Raw genomic sequence first — 17696 nt, 5'->3', positions numbered from 1 at the left:
TCATTAAACCATTGGCAGCAGACCCCCACCAGCATGAACCATTACCTGTATAGCAGGAGGAACAGTAGGGAACAGTTTCTTGTTATCAGTGAAGTCTTCAACACGAAGGGTGGCAGACATAATGATTAGCTTCATAGGCTGCCCTTTCTGTGGAAGTGCAAATGTACAGTGTTACACTGCAGTCTGACCACTTGTAATCATTGATATAGCACTAGACATGTGCAAATGCATTGTTGTAATAGATACCAATGAACAAAACAGGTAATCATCAAGTGATCCCTCCACTGTCACCCATTCCCAGCTTCTGTCACCCATTCCCAGCTTCTGGCAAACAGAGGCTAGGGACACCATCCCTGTTCCAACCTGGCTAGTAGACATTGATGGATCTATCCTCCTTGAACTTACCAAACTCTTTTTTGAGTCCTGTTGCAGTATTTGCCTTCACAACATCTTTTGGCAAGGAATTCCACAGGTTATCTGTGTATTGTGTGAAAAAATACTGCCTTTTGTTTGTCTTAAACCTACTGCCTATTAATTTCATTTGGTGATCCCTAGTTCTTGTGTCATTTCCTAATTTACATTTGCCACCCCAGTTATGATTTTAGACCTCTATCATATTCCCCCTTAATCATCTCTTTTTCAAACTGAAAAATCTCAGTTTTATTAATCTCTCCTCATGGCAGCTGTTCCACACCCCTAATCAATCTGTATCATCTGCAAATTTTACCACCTCATTGTTTAATCTTTTTTCCATACTATTTATGAATATGTTAAGTAGGAGTGGTTCTTATGCAGACTACTGAGATCACTATTATTTATCTCTCTCCACTCTGAAAAATGACCATTTAGTCTTACTCTCTGTACTATATTTTAACTAGTTACCAGTCCCCGAGAGGACCTTCCCTCTTATTCCATGATAGTTAAAATTGCTTAAGAGCCTGAGGTAAGGGACTTTGTAAAAGACTTTCTGAAAAATCTAAGTCATAAGACAGATGTGCTCTAACAGGATGTGAGTGTTGGGAAGAAAGCCCACACCTCTGATTGTCCTTGTTAAGGATGTATTAGTCTAGGCGAGTAACCGATAAGCAAAAGTTTATAGGTTAATGCTATAGACTACACGGATTTCCCCACCAAAAAATTTTTTCCCAGCAGCCTGTCTCAGTCCCAGCTGGTGCCAGGTCCAGGAACTTGGATCTGTGGATAGGAGCTGCTGCCACTCCTTGTTACTGCCTCTGTATCAGAGGTAGCAGCATGGGGTGGCAAGCAGCCGGTCCACATTGGGAGCTGGTTTTTAAACTGACTCCCCTTGTTGACAAACTCCCGCCTGGTACCACGCACTTCTGCTTCTGATAGAGAGGCAGCAGCATGGAGTGGCAGGGGGCTCCCCAGGAGTGGGGCTGGAGCACATTGGTTGCCAGCCCCACCTCTGGGGACTATAGAATAGTCAACTAACCAATAAGAATTCAGGAGGTTAATCAACTATTCAATTAACTGATATTTAACATCCCTAGTTCTCACAGCAGCTATAAATGGTGGTCAAAGAGAACTCCTTATTGATAGAGAAGAGCAAGAACAATGCCCCAGGGGAGAGAGGCATGTGGGCGTCTGAGCTGCAATGCTGTACTCAGTGACAAGTTGTGGTAATCATGAGAACACACAGCAGAACAGTGGTGGCCAGAGGAAACTCCATGAGATCTTGAGGAGCTTAGTGTCAATGGAGGGGTCATCAATACTGGTGGATAGATTTGTGGTTGCAGGCTTGGTGAACAAGGAAATGGCTCAACAGATTTTGACTTCACTTTTGCTAGCACCACAGTCTTATCTGCCATTGGTATCTCTGGCGCTGCTGGTGTTGAGGACCTATTCAGTTCCTTGCCACTTGCCTTTTTTGGTGCGGGTGGTGGTGGTACAGTTTTCTGGATGGTGCACAGCTTCCGGTCCATTACCATCACAGCACGGGGTGTCCAGTACCGGAGATGCCCAGCTGATATCCCATACTCACTCTCAAAGGTAGGGAGCGGACTGGCGAAACCCTTTTCTTTGTGGACTTGGGTCTGAGAAGCAGGAGCGGCTCAAGGAGAGCTGCCGGCAACTGGCACCCTAGGCGGAATGTGCGATTGGTGCCCCTGCCGTCATAGCCCTCAATGGTGTGACGTCATCATTGGGTGCCGCGTTATACGAGGCACCCTAGGCAACTGCAGAGGTTGCCTACATCCATGGGCCGCCCCTGGTGAGGAGCCAAGTCTTTAGCCTGCCTACTAGTCCTGTCAGCCTGGCTGCATTTGTCTCCACTGGTTTGGGGCTCTAGAGCCTTATCGAAAAGCAGCATATGCAGCCTCAGCTCCTTGGGCTCTGGTGGTGAGGCTGCAGCAGTGAACACATTTCTGGGGAACATTGGCTTCAACCAGACAACGTATGCAAGACCCACGGCCATCTGAGGAAAACACTGGGTCATGGCATTTTTCACATTTTCTTGAAGCCTGGGGACCCGGATATGACATCTGCAAGCCTTTGTCTTCTGCCTTCTTTTCTTTTTCGTACTGCTCTGTGAGAGATGGGGTTTTTTTTAAATTCGGTATGAATCAAAGTTGGTTCAGAGGGTTTTAATTTTGACTTCTTATTTACTATTCTCTACTTATCCTTCTACTCTATTTTTATTTTATTTTTTTAAACAAAGGTCTGAGGGGGCCACTGGCCAGAGACTAATGGGCAGCCATCTGAGAAATGTTGAGGCAACAATTTACAGGAAATTTTTTTTTTTTTGGGGGGGGGGGGGGGGAAATAACTAAACTAAGTAGTAATAACAATTGGAAACCATTTTAAAAACTAGCTCTAACTAAACTCTTGTCTCTAGGAATCACAAGAGTGGAGAGGACTCAAGCTCAATCTGTGACTGAGGTTGGTAATGAAGAAACTGAAGACATGTGGATTGTGTGCATGAACTCCAAAGGCATAAACGGCATGCAACCTATGCCTAGCCACGCATGCACGGCCCAGCCAGACATGGCTAGAAAAGTCTCTGATCTGCAGTGCCAGGACGAGCTAGACACCAACAATGGAGCACCCACAGGGACATCACTCAAAGAACCACTAGTGGATCCCCCTTGTTTACATGCTTGTTGGTGCCTCAAAGAATTCTAGTAGATTGGTGAAGCATGGTTTCCCTTTACAAAAACCATGGTATGAAGTAGGTGCAAGATTCCCATAGGCCTAGGGGAAGTTTCTTCCTAATTGTTGGCTTCTACCTTGAAAGATGAGGCTTTAAATCCGAATGTAATAGTGAAAGTCCTCACTTTCTCTATAAATGTTGAATTTTAAATCCCACTCAGTTCTTGGACTTGATGTCTTGTGGTAGAGTTTACACAAGTTAAATGGGTATTGTGTAAAAATGTTGTATCATTTTTATCAGTGTTTAAGTATATTACCTGTCAGTTTCACAGCACATCCTCCAGTTCTTGCAATATAAGAAAAGACAAAAGGGCTCTTTACCTCACTTTATTTGCTATGAACTATTTAATCTAAATGAATTTCTCTCTCATTTCTGAGCAAAAGACTTAATTTTTCCACTCTCTCCTCACAAAGAAGCCTTTCTATGCATTTCCCCATTTCTGTCCCCCATTTTTTAACACATATGCGTTCCAGATAAAAAGCACAACCACCTCTGCTTTTCTTACCTTTCCACGAAGAGGGACGATGCGAGATAGGAGGCCAATCAGGATATCTGTGTACACACTTCTTTCATGGGCTTCATCAATAATGATCACTTTGTACTTCAAAAGCAAGAAGTCCTGGAAATAAAAGAGGGAAGCTGAGAAATCTCTTCACATCAAGCCAAGCCCTAAGCAGATCTGTCTCTATCTTAATGTTGGGTCAGTAATCTCAGTCTTCATTTAGTAGCTATGTAGCTTTATATGATTCTCCCCATTACTGTGGTATCTGAGAACATCACAGTCTTTAGTGTACTGCAGTGAATTGTCTTGAAACTGGTTGTGCCTCATGGGGGTAAGAGGCAAGGTTGGTGGCACAAATTAGGGATCATATGTCCTCCTAACAAGACTGTGAAGTAAGGAAGTGCTATTATCCCCATTTTACAGGTGAGAAGCAGATGTACATCCATAGCCTAGCCATAGTTCATAGTCTAAATGACTTGCCTAAGGTTATACAGGAAGCCAGTGACAACGGGTTTTCCAAGATGCAGGTCGGTGCCTTAATCCTTGGACCAGCCTGAGGGCTTGTCTAAACTAGTGGTTGCCAACTTTTTTTATACTGTGTCCTGGCAAGCCCATTCACATTTTTTTGGCAGACTGGTAACATTTTATTTTGCATATTTATTATACCAGTTGCGACCTCCAGAGCCGCCGCAAAAAGCTGGTTTCAGCTCTAGCTCCTGGTCACTATACAGCAGCTCAGAGGGCTCGGGTATACTCTGTCCCCAGCCCCCAGAGACGCCACAGCCAGCTGGCTTCAACTGCAGCAGTAGCTGTGGCCTGGCAGTCAGCGGTTTGTGGCCCAGCACCAGTCTGCTGATTGGCAGTTAGGAACTATTGGTCTAAACTATGGGCTGAATAGACAGTGCAGTGGATCAATCCAGCGGGGTTTGATTATCACATCTGGTATAAACACAATAAATCAACTACCCATCCATCTCCCATTGGGAGTACTCCACTTCAACGAGAAGTACAAGGGGAATTTATGGAAGAGTGTCTCCAATCAACACACCGCTGCAAAGACACTGGGTACATAGATCAGGTATGTTGACTTCAACTATGCTGTTCAGCTATGCTATTCACTTAGCTGAAGTTGCTTAACTTAAACTGGTCTCCCACCTATACTGTAGACGATGTGATAAAGAAATCCCCATACCTATCATGGTCAATGCAGCAGCTGAAACAGGAAGTATACCTCCAACAAGCATAAAAAGAATGATCATAATCATCTAGTCCTCAAAAATACAACTACTGAAAGGGGTTTTGTTTTAGAAAGAAATGCTTGTTCTCATGGCAAGTCCTACCAAGAATGTGTGGAATTTCTCTCTAAAGACATTAAATCCCTTCTGTTTTTTCATTGCAGAAAGCAATTTACCTTCTGAATTTCTTTGAGCAGCACACCATCCGTCATGAACTTAATTTTGGTTTCATCTGTAACATTTCCTTCATAACGTATTTGATATGAAACAGTCCTGTAGAGAAAAATGCATCTGTATTACACAAAGCAACACTCTAATTAAAAAAAAAAAAGCATTATAGACCAAAGGTTAAAAACTGGGAAAGGAAGGAAAGTCAGAGTTCAGGTTAGAACTAGGGATGCCAATGCTAAAAATCTTACTAGTTACATACACTGTGAGATCTGCAATATAAAGCTTAAAAAAGTTGTAAACTGCATAGTCCACAGCAAAGCCTCCCTGGGAGTGGGGCAGACAAGGGCTACCAGGCTCCACTCCTGGTAAGGAGGCTTTCCTGCTGCATCAAAGCTACCTCTCCAGGAGTGGGTCCAGCTGGCCCCCCTGCCCTACTCCCAGGAAGGCTTTGCTGCAGGCTCCATAGCTGGCTGCCTAGGAGCAAGGTCAGCTGTCCCTGTTGGCCCCACTCCTGGGAAGCTAGCGTGTAACCTACAGGGGAATCAGGTGGGCCCACTATGGACAGGGACTGGGCCAGAGCAGTCCCTGCCTGCCACAGGCCCCACGGGGCTGAAGAGTCCCCTTCATAAGAAGCTGCTCCAATCACCACCAGGCTTAGCCATTAATCATTTACTTCCCTCGTTAGAACGTTGTCTTCAACATAATTCAGCTATGTCTTGATACCACAGCATAAAGTACATGGCAGATCACAGACTGCCTGAGTCCCAACTCCCCAGGCTCTAGCACAGAGCTGGGCAAAATATTGCCCGGGAGCTGGATCTGGCCCACAATGCCACTGGATCTCATCCACGGACCACGCAGCTGCTTTAGTATAAAACACAGTCCATGTGGCTCTCTACTCTGTATGGAGTGGGAGGCTTTGTGCTATCTCCCCTCTCCCAGTCCAATCCTCAGCTCCGAATGGCCAGAAACAACTGGCCAATAAGAACAACCTCAGCCAATCTCTCAGCTCATATTGGCTGGAAACAGCCAACCAATCAGAGCGGAGATATTGGCCTGAGAAACTGGGTCAGCACAAGCCTCTTTCCGCACCCAGAGTTGAGAGCCAGGTGGAGAAAGCAGCCTGTATTTTCAGCGCTGTGGGGCTGCACCAGGCACAGAAAGTCTAACCTGCTTTGGGGATGCTGCAGTCTGCTGGCCAGGAAACACTTAGGTAAACTCCTCCCAGCCCGCACCTGCCTCTGGCTCCCCAAACCTGCTGCACCCCAATTCCCTCCCCCAGGTCACCATCCAAACCCTCTGCACCCCATATCCCAGGTGACAACTCCCTCCCAGATTCTGTAGCCCTTTCTCCACCTCTCCCCCATGCCAGTATCCTTTCCTGTACCCAAAACCTCCCTCCCTATACCCCAATTCCCTGACCCAGATCTCAACACCTTCTCCACCCAAACACCCTTTCAGACCCCACACCATCTCTTGCACCCCCAGTCCCTTACCTCCTTGTGCCTTTCTGCACCCAACCTCCAACCTAGACCCTCCACAGAAAAGTGTGGCCCTTGACGACTTACCAAAATCTTGGTGTGGCTCTCCCAACAAAAATTATTACACACCCCTGCTCTAGCACATGCAGGATGCTACTGTCCTATATAATATCTTTTCCCTTTAAGGAATCAGGATACAGAAAAGCTTCTTTTAAACTAGCCCAATGTTATGGCACACTTGCTTTCACCCATACACAGCATAGCTACATCTCCTTCCCCATCTCCTCAACAATTCACTGATGCCCCTATAAGGGCTCATGAACTTCAAAACCACTACAGGATTTTCTAGGCAGCAGCAGAGCTGAGTTCACAAAAACTACCTATGATTCCTCTGTGGAAAGGCTAGCAAAACAGGCTGCAGCTAATCTGACACCAAGATAACATCTCTCTAACTTCTCCCACTCAGCAGAAGATTTATACTAACAATAGGCTGCATTTTATTGGTTGTGACTTTCCTAGTTAGCTAATGATCTTTCAGCCCTTACCTGTGTGATAAATTCATTTCCTTAGCAACCCGATGAGACATAGATACTGCGGCCACACGCCGTGGTTCTGTGATTCCGATGATGCCATTGGAACTAAACCAGAAGAAAAAAAGCTTTTACAAACAAATGTAGGCAAGAGGATAGGAGGATTTCCTCTGGGTGGATTTTGAATAGGGATGTCAATGTAGTCAATACATAATTAACCAATTAGTCTGCGCTTATTGGTTAATCCTATCGACTACACTCACTCCCCCACACCCTCACCATGCTGTCTCTGATACAGAGGCAGCAAAGAGGAAGCAGGAGGCGGTGCCTGTGGGGAGTTAGCTTTTAAATCAGCTCCCCACGAGCACTGGACCCTATGGAGCTGCCTGCCTCCATCCACCCCTGTGCTACTGCCTCAAAGAGAGGCAGCAGCGCAGAGGGCAAGGAGGACAGACAGGAGCCAGTACACATGGAAAGTGGCTATCAAGCTGGCTACCCACACATTTTGGCTTGCCCTCACACAGTGGCAGTGGCGTGGGGGTGACACAGGGAAGACTGCTGCAGAGCAGCCTTTGTCTGTAGTGGACCCAGGCTTGCTGTGGACAGAAGCTGTTTCATGGGATGCTGGCACAGCCTCTGTCTGCGGGGAGCTTTAGCTTCCCCCTGGATATGGGCTGCTGCTACTCTGCGCTGCTGCCTCTGGGGGCATGGTTTATCAGGTTTTCCTTGGTGGTTGGGAGGACCAGGCGATCCCTATCAATCTGGCTTCTCTGGGGAAGATACTAGTGCTGGAGAGGCAATACTGCAGAAGTGGTATGTTTACTGGAACTAAATGGGACTGAGCTGCAGCATCTTGGCTGCACTATCTAAAACTGTAAAAGGGGCCAACGCACACGGCAAGCTTTTGATGGTTTTTCACTATGTATTATGGAGTTTATTTCAATTTTGCAGTAAACCTAGGTAGAGTGTCTTGGAGACAGCTTTCCCCCTTTCCTACTTTCATGCTTAATGGCAATTACGACAGCCTTACTGTGACAAATAAACCAGTCATGTTTAAAACAAGGCAATAGTTTAAAAGCTCAAAAATAAATTATCTGGAGAGATTTTTGTGCAAATTAAGGCCTGCCCATATGGTTGTTTCCTAGATTTTTCTCCTTCAAGTTCATTTCAGCACCATCTAATGTAGGTACTACTATTGCTCTTAGCAGATACGGCATGAACAAAGAAGTCTGAAGCAGAAACAAAATTCTAAAACCAGAAAGGGATGGAACTTAAGTAAAAACAACACATCAATTTTTAGTATAAAAGAGCAGAATCCTACCTGGCATAGCCTGCTTCATACAGAAACTGAGGTACTTGAGTGGTTTTACCACTCCCAGTTTCTCCGCATATGATCACAACAGGATTCTCATTAATGGCTTCCATGATAACTTGTTCTTCAGCAAGGATAGGAAGTTTTAATCTTGCTTCCTATTGAAAACAAAACAGAAACTTTATTTCAGTTTGTGTCTCTTGATCCCTCTTTCTGCTTGGCCTTTTTAATGGGTCAAGTTCAGTTTTAAAAAAAGCTTTATGAAAAGTCAAAGAGTAAACGATTTTCCACCCAAAGTCATGAATGATATTTACTCATACAGTCCAATAATGTAGAAACAGAAGCAGCTGTACACCACTTTGTGATAATTCTTTCCCAATGCTTTATGAAAACTGGCTTATGACTATCAATATGCGTAACTCAGATATGCTTTTCAGAAAATACTTCATGTAATATGTCAATTTTAATGTAACAATCGGCTGGATCTGTATATCCTATTTTAGTGCAGGTATCATGTATGAGAGGTTAGAAATATGAGCATGAGACTGTTTATAGTTTTAAATATGCTAGTGAGTGCCATTAATGGTGCTCCCTTTTCCCCCAAAAAGCTTTAATGTGGCCAACTTAACTTGTAAACAGCTTTGTTTGTCCTGTAAGACAAAAGGTGATTGGACTAGTAAAACATGTGACTATACCATATGGTACTGGGATTACACTTTGACCATATTATTTTTCTGTGGAAGGGGTATGTAAACGAAAAGATTTCCACCTTCGGGGAAAGTCCATTTAAGCAATGCAAAGCTACCAGGCCTTTGTCTTGGGCTGGCTTGACACACTTCAAGGGAATACAAAGAGGGCTGGAGACCCAAGATGGAGTAAAAGTTTGTCTCTGACTTGAAGACTATGCCTGAAATAAGAACTTCTCTTTAGAATAAGAAACTGCTTGCCATAAGTATCTTAATGAATTAGAACTATCTATGAGTTTTCTTTTCATTTTAATATAGTAACTTACTTGAGCTGACTGATTTTACTTGCAACCACTTAAATCTTACAGTTTGTACTCAATAAAAAACACTTTTGTTTACTATGAAGCCCAGTGTAAATAATTGTCTCTCTCTTTTATTGATAAAGAGGGTGAACATCCTCATGAACTTTCCCCGTGTAGAACTTTTACACAAAGAAATGTGGATTTATTTGGGAAATTTTGGTCCCATATGGGGGTTGGTTTCCTGGGCACTATGCCCTAGAATTGCATCCTCCCAGAGCTGAAGTGGTTCAGTGTCTGCACTGATCTGTAGGAGGATGGTAATCCCAACACTGTGCCTTATCTGGGGGAGATCAGAGGATCTGGCCCAGCACACCAGGATGGAGGGGAGCCTCAGTGACCAATGCGGCAGGTGTTAATGGCAAGATCAACATATTGGGGAACAATCCCATGGGGACTTTCATGTCCGCACCCCAACACACCCTTATATCTAGCATATTCTGGTAATATTCTATCCTCTTCAAAACCTGAAAGGTTTTACAATGAACGGTAAAACACTGCCAGACCAACCAAGAACTAGGGTCAGCAAAATATTCCATCCTGACTTCTCAAAAGGTAGCTTGCAAGCATGCAACTAAACCAATGCTCTTATTAATGCCATGTAGTTATCTAAGATTCAATTGAGTTTAACATTTCAGACATCCAGTATTTCACATGAAAACGTGTTCCATAAGCCACTGTTATATACCTGCTCAATGATAAGTGGACCCTTTCAAAGTTCTGCAGAATGAAATCTATCCAATACTACAGTTAGCATAATGGAGAATGAAACCCAGTTTAAGAAGGAAGATTTTCAATTCATTACATCAGAAGGTTTAAGATTCAGATCATTAACAGATTACATATTCAGAATTAGTAACAAATAGGTATGTTTTAAAACAAAATTTAAAGTCCTTTCCTTCTTTACTCGCTTGCCAAGTTCAAAGACCAATGTTACATACATGTCTAACCAGCAACAGCTAGTATCAATAACACTTAAAGCACTGCTAGAAATGCACTCTGCACTGTTGACTAATGCAGATGAATCCCAAAAGTCTGCTGTCAAGTATTTGCCTGCATTAGTCTGATGGCAAATACTCTGATTTTTCCTCCTTGAAGAATGTTTATTGTGATGAATCACTAACAAACACTGACCTGTATCTCAGGAGACCTGTCCACTGGGATGAAAACTGCAGGCTTGGAAGATGGCTTATGAGCAGCTTTTTGATGAGCTGGCATGTTAGGAAAAGCCTGATCACTATTCAATGGTTTCTTAATGCATTCTTCCACCTTTCCAAAGTTATAGCTGTGTGTGGCTATCTTTTCAATTGCTTCTTTAATCTCTTCCTCCTCATCAGAACTATCAGAAGATTCAGACTTTTTCTCAGCCACCAGTTCCAGATCTAGTCTGCGCCTTTTTTTATTTGCACCACTGACACTATTAATCTTCTCTGGACATGTGGCACTTGCTTCTTGTATTGTCCTAAAACAGAATGTTTACACAACATGGGTTTTTGCCAATATAGTCAGTGTTTTCACACTTCAGATCAGATACACCCTACTCCTCCAAAAGTACATTAGGTTGTAATAAGTCTAATTTTCCTTCTCTCACCACAACTGCCCAACTATTTTAACTTTAAATAACTTACAATCAAGCAAAAGGAAGGGAATGAGGGAGGAAGGAAAGAAGGAAGGACCTATGTGCAAAACCAGAGACTGAGAAAGCAGTAATATGCCTCAGTCACAACAGCAGCAACAGATCGAAGTTTACCGTTTGGTCTGGTATATGCGCTCTCCAATACCCAACTTGGAAGTGGTATATAGAAGTTTCATTTCAGCCTCAGAAGCCTGGACCTCATTTAACTTACTAAGCAATTCGGCACGCTACAGAAAAAAAAATATAATCACTGTTAGAACTGTTGTACTGACAAAAAAAGATTTAAGTTCTATCTTTTTCAGCTACCAAATCAACTGGAGTTTAGCTGAAGTAAACACAAGAGGGCCAGAACATACTATATTTGCAGGCTGGGAAAAACCACAATAAGTTAAAAAGGGTGCTATGGAGGTGTCAGCAGTGAAATCACGAGCAAGGTTGGTCAAGAATCACCATCCTACTTATTTCTCTACATTTTAATTAATGGAATTTTATCTCATATTTTGGTACAATAGGGGTATTGGAGCTTTTCACTCCACTACTCATCTTGAAAAGGCAATGTATGCCCAATTTTCTCTCTTTCTCTATTTAAAAAAAAATTTCTCTGTGGGATGACAGAGTGACATCACCACATTAGTCTATGTCCCACCTGCCTCCACCTTCCCCAGTGCTTGCCTGCTGCTTGGGGAGGTCCCAGAGCAGCCCCCTTGCATGGTGCTCCGGGGTGGACAGAGCCATGCAGTTCCTCTCCCATTCTCCCTGGTGCTCAGGGGGGCCCCAAGCCAGGAGCTGTATGGCCTTTCCTCTCCCCTCTCCTCCAATGCTCTGGGAGGGGGGGCTGAAGCCATGCAGCCCAGGAGCCACACGGCTTTTGCCCTCCCCGATGCTCCCAAGCTCATGCTCAAGGTGAAGTAAGCCACAAGTCATGAGGCCCTGGGAGCCACATGGCTTCTCTCCTCCTCCTGCCCCACTGTTGGATGGGCGGAAGCTGCAAGCTATGAAGCTTCACTCCACCCCCACCTCTGTACTCCTGGGCCTCCCCCTTCCCCACTCTGGTGATCTGGGGGGAGGGAGCCGCACACCTTTCCTGCTCACCAGCCCCCCCTAACACACACACCCAACGTTGGGGGGAGGCAGAAGAGAACCAGACCAACCTTGCCCCAAGGGCCCTCCCTGGCAGCTGAAGGGAGGAAAGAGCCAAGGCTTGAGGGTGGAGGGAAGCAGCTGGGCAGGGGCAGAGGATGTGTGGAGAGCAGAGGCAGCCTCAGATCTAGGGGGCAAAGAGCCAGGCCTGGGGTGGGCTTGGTCTCTCCCTGAGGGGAAGAGTCTTGGTCCGGCCCAACCCCCAATGGCCAGAGGGAGAAAGCCAGGACACCTTTGGCCTGGTCCAACCCACTAGCAGCCCGAGGGAGAGAGCCAGGCTTGGCCCAACCCTGCCAGTGGTCGGGAGTGGGGAGAGAGACGCAACTGGACTGGCCTGGCCTCAGGGGAGCCCACCAGCCAGGGAGGAAGAGCCGAGACAGGCTGCAGTGGCAATGTGGGCTCCCTACTGCATGGGGAGGAGGGTGAACTCCCACCACGAGGAGCCACCTGGGAAGCGGCTGTAGACAGCACTTGGAGAACCACTGGTCAAGAGACACTTCTCTGCTCACTCAAGCTGGTGATAGGCAATGCTATAAAGGAGAAAATACTTGCTTATATTCCCAGAGAAGCTACTCTGGAATCCTATTGACAACAATCCTACTCAAACACTTGTTTTCTTTATCACTTCCTCAACCATTACTGAGCAAAGCCAAAATGCAACATACCTGGGTTTTCTTTTCTTTCTGCTCTAAAACTTTTTGTAAGATTTTCCTCTGCCTTTTGCTCAAAGGCTTCTTCTCTTGTTTTGTATCACAAGCTACTTTTTTCGTCTTTGTCTTTTTAGATGGCAGGACCAGGGCATTACTTTCATCCACTCCTTTTAACTTCACATCATCTGAAAGTATCAGTTTTTGTCAGTCACAAGGCCTAAACAGCTTATTCTTAACAGAATTCTTGCAAAGCTTGCTGATTTTAAATAAAAGAGCAATAACAACAATTATATTACTGATTAAGCCATTATGATGGCTGCACAGGGAAACAATGCTCCTCCTTTCCTTATGCATGCTTTCATGATAAAATCTGTTTCATTTTTTAAAGGAATATCACCATGAAAAAGGCTGAGTTTTCATAATCAAAACATTGGACTAAATAATCCTTCCATGGGAAGTGAATACTACATTGATTTCCATAATTAAGAGATGGTACAAACTAGGGCTATTAGCATGTAGTTGTTAACATGATTGACCGATAAGCCCTGGCTTATCAGTTAATACTAACAACTACACACAGCTACTCCCTTGCTGCCTCTATATCGGAAGCAGCAAGGGCAGGGGAGGCAGGGGCACCCGTTCTTCACATGTGCCGGCTCCCACAGAGCAGCCTGCCCTTCCTACCACTTTCCACAGAGGCAGCAGGGGGGTAGGAGGTGGAAGTCAGTGCTTGGGGGAAGCCAGCTTAAAAGTATCAGCTCCGGTGCAGTTGTCTGTCCCCCCCCCCCCCCCCCACCCCCACCATCAGAGGCAGCAGCATTGGCAGGTGCAGGGGGAGAGTGCAGGTAGAAGCCAATACACCTTGGAAGTGGCTTTCAAGCGGGCTCCCTGAAAGTATCAACTCCTGTGGAGCTGCCTGCCCCCACATTGCTGCTTCTTTATCAAAGGTTTAAGCACCCTGCCTGCCCCTCCACCCACATGCAAACGTTTAACAGCTAAAATTTCCAGCAGTTACAAGTTTGCACAATACCTGTTAATTAACCTCACTAATACAAACTAGAGATGTTAAAAATAGTTTAATAGGGTAAAAGCTGACCATGGTTACCTAGGTTGTGGGCTCTGCAGTATAAACATTAGCTTTATACTGAAGAGCTCATGGTGAAGCCTTCCTGGGAGTAGGGCCAATAGTCCCTGCTGACCCAGCTTCCAGGGAGGAGGCTCTGCTGCCGCAAAACACATTTTGAATACAACCTCTAAAATAAAAGGGAGATAGGATAAACTGACATGGGACCACATAGCTGTTATCAGCCAAGATGTCAGTACAAGCTGCAATTATCCAATCACTGAGAGTTTTACTGTTTCACCCCGAAAACAAGGCAAGGGAGACCAGGTCTGTTCTCCTGATGGAACTTGTTGCTGCAATTCGGGGCCCCCAACAAGAGAGACAGGTGTGGGGGAAGAGAGAGGAAAGTAGAGATGTTAGATAGCATGTAATGGAATAACTGAATTCAATTAAAAATTTCAGCATCACATTTTAGCAGTCACATGACTATTTGATAGTCCCTGGGGGCGAATCCAACAGCCCCATTCCCAAGGAGCCTCGTGCAACCCCGCACTACTGCCTCTCTATCAGAGGTAGTGGCACAGAGTGGCAGGCAGGAGTCAGTGCGCAGACCAGCTCACCTGCTGCCCCCACATTGCTGCCTCTGTCCCAGGGTACCTGATCTTCCTTGCAGACAGAGGCTGCCTTGTGGCAGCAGCCCCAGCCTGTGGTAGGCCCAGGCCCAGAGGCAGCAGCATGAAGGGTGAGGGGAGGAGGCAGAAGCCAATACATGCAGGGAGCTGGCTTTTAAGCTGACTCTCCATGTGTGCTGGCTCTCTCGACCTGTCTGCCCACTCCCCTTACTGCCTCCTACAGAGGTAGGGGTGAAGGGCCACCTTCCCTCCCCTGCCTCCATGCTACTGCCTCTTTTAGAGGCATTGGGAAGGGGTGGGGGGTGGAGAAATGCAGGCTGCAGTGAAGCAGCATCTGTCAGCAGGGGCTCTGAGGTCCCACAGACAGGGGCTGCTTCCCAGCAGCAGCACGAAGATGGGTAAGCCAGCAGATGTGGTGCTCATGGGGAGTGTGCTTAAAGCACTGGCTCCCTCCTCTGCATGGGAATGCGAGCAGTCAACAGGATTAACTGATAAACCTAGGCTTATCGTTAATTGTATAGTTGTCTACATACTGGCATCCCTAGAGGAAAGAGGCAACAATTCATTCCCAACCCAATGGTAAAGGCAATTCAACCTCTCAACAAGGTCATTCTTTTCCAAAAAGGAGACATTAGGGTCCAGCTTGAGTGTCTTAGTGTACAAAGCGTTCACCCATTCGGGAAGGAGTGAACGTGCATGGGGCGCCTACTAAGGAGAGAGTGCCCGGAGATGAGGATACAAGCCTGCGCTCAATCTGGTGTGCACGGCGGGAAGTGGTGCGCATTCCAGCCCCTCTTTCCCGTCGCGGTCAACGGCGCCGGACTCACCTCCGAGCTCTAGCTGCACAGGCTCAGTAGTGGGCGGCGGCTGTAGCTGCCCACCGCTACCCGCCGGCAGCCGCGCTTTCCAGTTGTGCCTCTTGCGAGCTTTGACCATGGCGGAGGTGGACAAGCAGCGCCAACAGGAAGGTACCTGTCCGAAGCTGGGACAGGGCTGCCAGCCTGGCCGCTACCCACGTGCGCTACGAGGAGCAAACACTTCCGGGGTCGCAGAGCCAGATTACGTCACGCGACAGCGACAGGGTCAGATTATCAGGGGGCGGGGGGAAAGGAAAGAGTAGGGTGGCATGGTGCGTGGGAAGGGGGAGGAATGATCCAGAGGGGTATGAGAGGAGAATGGATGGACGGAGTGACAACGAGCAGGAGGAAGAGGGAAGGATTTAGGGAGAGTGTAGGAATGGAGGCAGGCGGGCAATGGGCAGAGGTAGGGCTGCAATAACTGTTCCTGGGTTTCCTTTCCTCTCGGTTGTATATACCTATTTCCCCTATATTCTTGAAAAAAAAACTGGCTTTTTCATCTCTTGGAGAAAATACAGCTACAGGGAAATACCCTCCACATAAATGTGTGTTTATTGCCAACAGAACTGTAGTGTTCCCTTTAATCTTTTCCTTCCGTGTGTGGAATAAATTTTGTCATGTGTACCAAGGCATGTGCAGTTGTGCACCACCAGTAGAAACACATATTTCTGGTTCTGGGCACAGTGGGCACTCTGCTAAACAGCTAGATGGCATTTAATCTTTCCTGGGGGCCAGCACAAGCACTCAGCTTACAGAGAACACTGGTTTTATTATGGCATCTTGGAGTAGGATGTGAATGAGTAGTTAACTAGAAGATTAACTGATATGCCTAGGCTTATTGGTTAATCTAGTCAACTACTCGCATTCCCCACCTTGCTGCTGCTGTATCGTAGGCAGCAAACGGGGAAGCAGGAGCCAGTGCTGGGGGGAGCGAGCTTAAAAGCCAGTTCCTCCCAACACCGACTACATGGTGCCACCTGCCCTCCCTCCCTGTGCTGCTGCCTCTGCCAGAGGCAGCAGCACAGTGGGTGGGGAGGGAAGGCTACTGTGAAGCAGCCCCTGTCTGCGCGGGCCCAAGCTCTCTGTGGACAGGGGCTGCTGCTGGAAAAGCCTCAGTCTGCAAGGAGCTCGGATCTCCCCTGCAGACAGAGGCTGCTGCTATCCCATGCTGTTGCCTCTGTATCAGAGGCAGCAGTGTGGGGTGGCAGGCAGCTGGTCTGCGTGGGGAGCTGGTTTTTAAACTGGCTCCCCTCATGGACCAGCTCCATATGGCTCCCTACACTGCTGCCTCTTATACAGAGGCAGCAGCTCAGCGCGGCAGGGGCCAGAGTGCCCTGGCTGCCATCCCATCCCTGGGGACTATGCAATAGTCAACTAACCACTAAGAATCCATGCGTTTAGTTGACTATTCTATTACCCACTAACATCCCTACCTTAGAGACTAACATATATATTAGAAGGATCGTGAGCTTTAGTGGATAAAGCACACTTCATGAGATGAATTGCAGTGGAAATTACAGAATTCAGGATATATATAACAGCAAAATCAGTTACTTATCAATTGTAGTACCAGTACTTATGAAGCTAATTAAGTCAGGCTGGATATGTCCCATAAATACCATTTGATGTGGAAATGCAAATATCAAATGCAGAGGAAATTTCCTTTTTAGTGATAAGCTGGAAGGGTTTCAGCCAGTGGCTGTAGGTGAAGACTGGCGGTGTTCTCTTATTTTCCTTGTTGGCCTGTCTTGAAGTAGGTGAAATAGGTGGCTACTTGTTTGGATCTGTTTCTTCACTTCCTCTGGTAGATATGTAAGTTTTAAGAATGTTTTGTAAAGATCTTGTAAGTGTGAGGAAACAGACTGAAAAGGCCACAAATCAGACATCAGGAATGGTAACACATAAACCTGTAGGGCAGTGGTCTTCAACCTTTTTACACCCAAGATCACTTTTAAATCCTTCCCCAAGAACCCACCCCTTCCTTGAGGCCCCACCCTCTCTGTTCCTCTCCATCATTTGCTGTCCCCAGCCCTTACTCACTCTCACTGGGTTGAGACAGGAGGTGCGGGCTCTGGAGTGGGAATGAGAGATTTGGGTGTGGAAAGGAGTGAGAGGTGCAAGCTCTGGGAGGGAATTTAGGTGCAGCAGAAGGTGGAGAAGGGGATGCTGGCTCAGGGAGGGGGCTCTAGAATGGAAAGTGTTGGGGTCAGGTGGAGGGTTGGGGTGCTGAGCCAGCTACAGGCTTGTGGATGTGAGGGTGCAGGAGTATGGGT

The 17696-nt window shown here is 46.3% G+C and overlaps 1 protein-coding gene across 2 annotated transcripts in view; it reads right to left on the bottom strand.

The window, feature by feature from the left end:
• The window catches only part of DHX37 (DEAH-box helicase 37), a 39989-nt gene extending 22729 nt beyond the window's left edge, over positions 1 to 17260 (bottom strand). Inside the window, exons 1-9 of one of the 2 annotated variants that reach the window (XM_075898475.2) lie at positions 16994 to 17260; positions 12887 to 13056; positions 11196 to 11308; positions 10580 to 10907; positions 8410 to 8558; positions 7104 to 7196; positions 5083 to 5179; positions 3675 to 3788; positions 46 to 147 (exon numbers count right to left, since the gene is read on the bottom strand). In XM_075898475.2, the coding sequence (XP_075754590.2) occupies positions 46 to 147; positions 3675 to 3788; positions 5083 to 5179; positions 7104 to 7196; positions 8410 to 8558; positions 10580 to 10907; positions 11196 to 11308; positions 12887 to 13056; positions 16994 to 17045 (1218 nt within the window). In that variant the 5' untranslated portion in view covers positions 17046 to 17260. Of the gene's footprint in view, positions 1 to 45; positions 148 to 3674; positions 3789 to 5082; positions 5180 to 7103; positions 7197 to 8409; positions 8559 to 10579; positions 10908 to 11195; positions 11309 to 12886; positions 13057 to 15393; positions 15620 to 16993 lie in introns of those variants that run through there. The other variant, XM_075898474.2, reaches the window with a different exon arrangement.
• Positions 17261 to 17696: the final 436 nt, after the last annotated feature.

Source organism: Pelodiscus sinensis, chromosome Z (genome assembly GCF_052426305.1).
Source record: "Pelodiscus sinensis isolate ZL-2025 chromosome Z, ASM5242630v1, whole genome shotgun sequence".
Lineage (NCBI taxonomy): Eukaryota > Metazoa > Chordata > Testudines > Trionychidae > Pelodiscus > Pelodiscus sinensis.
This window is presented reverse-complemented; position numbering and strand designations above follow the sequence as displayed.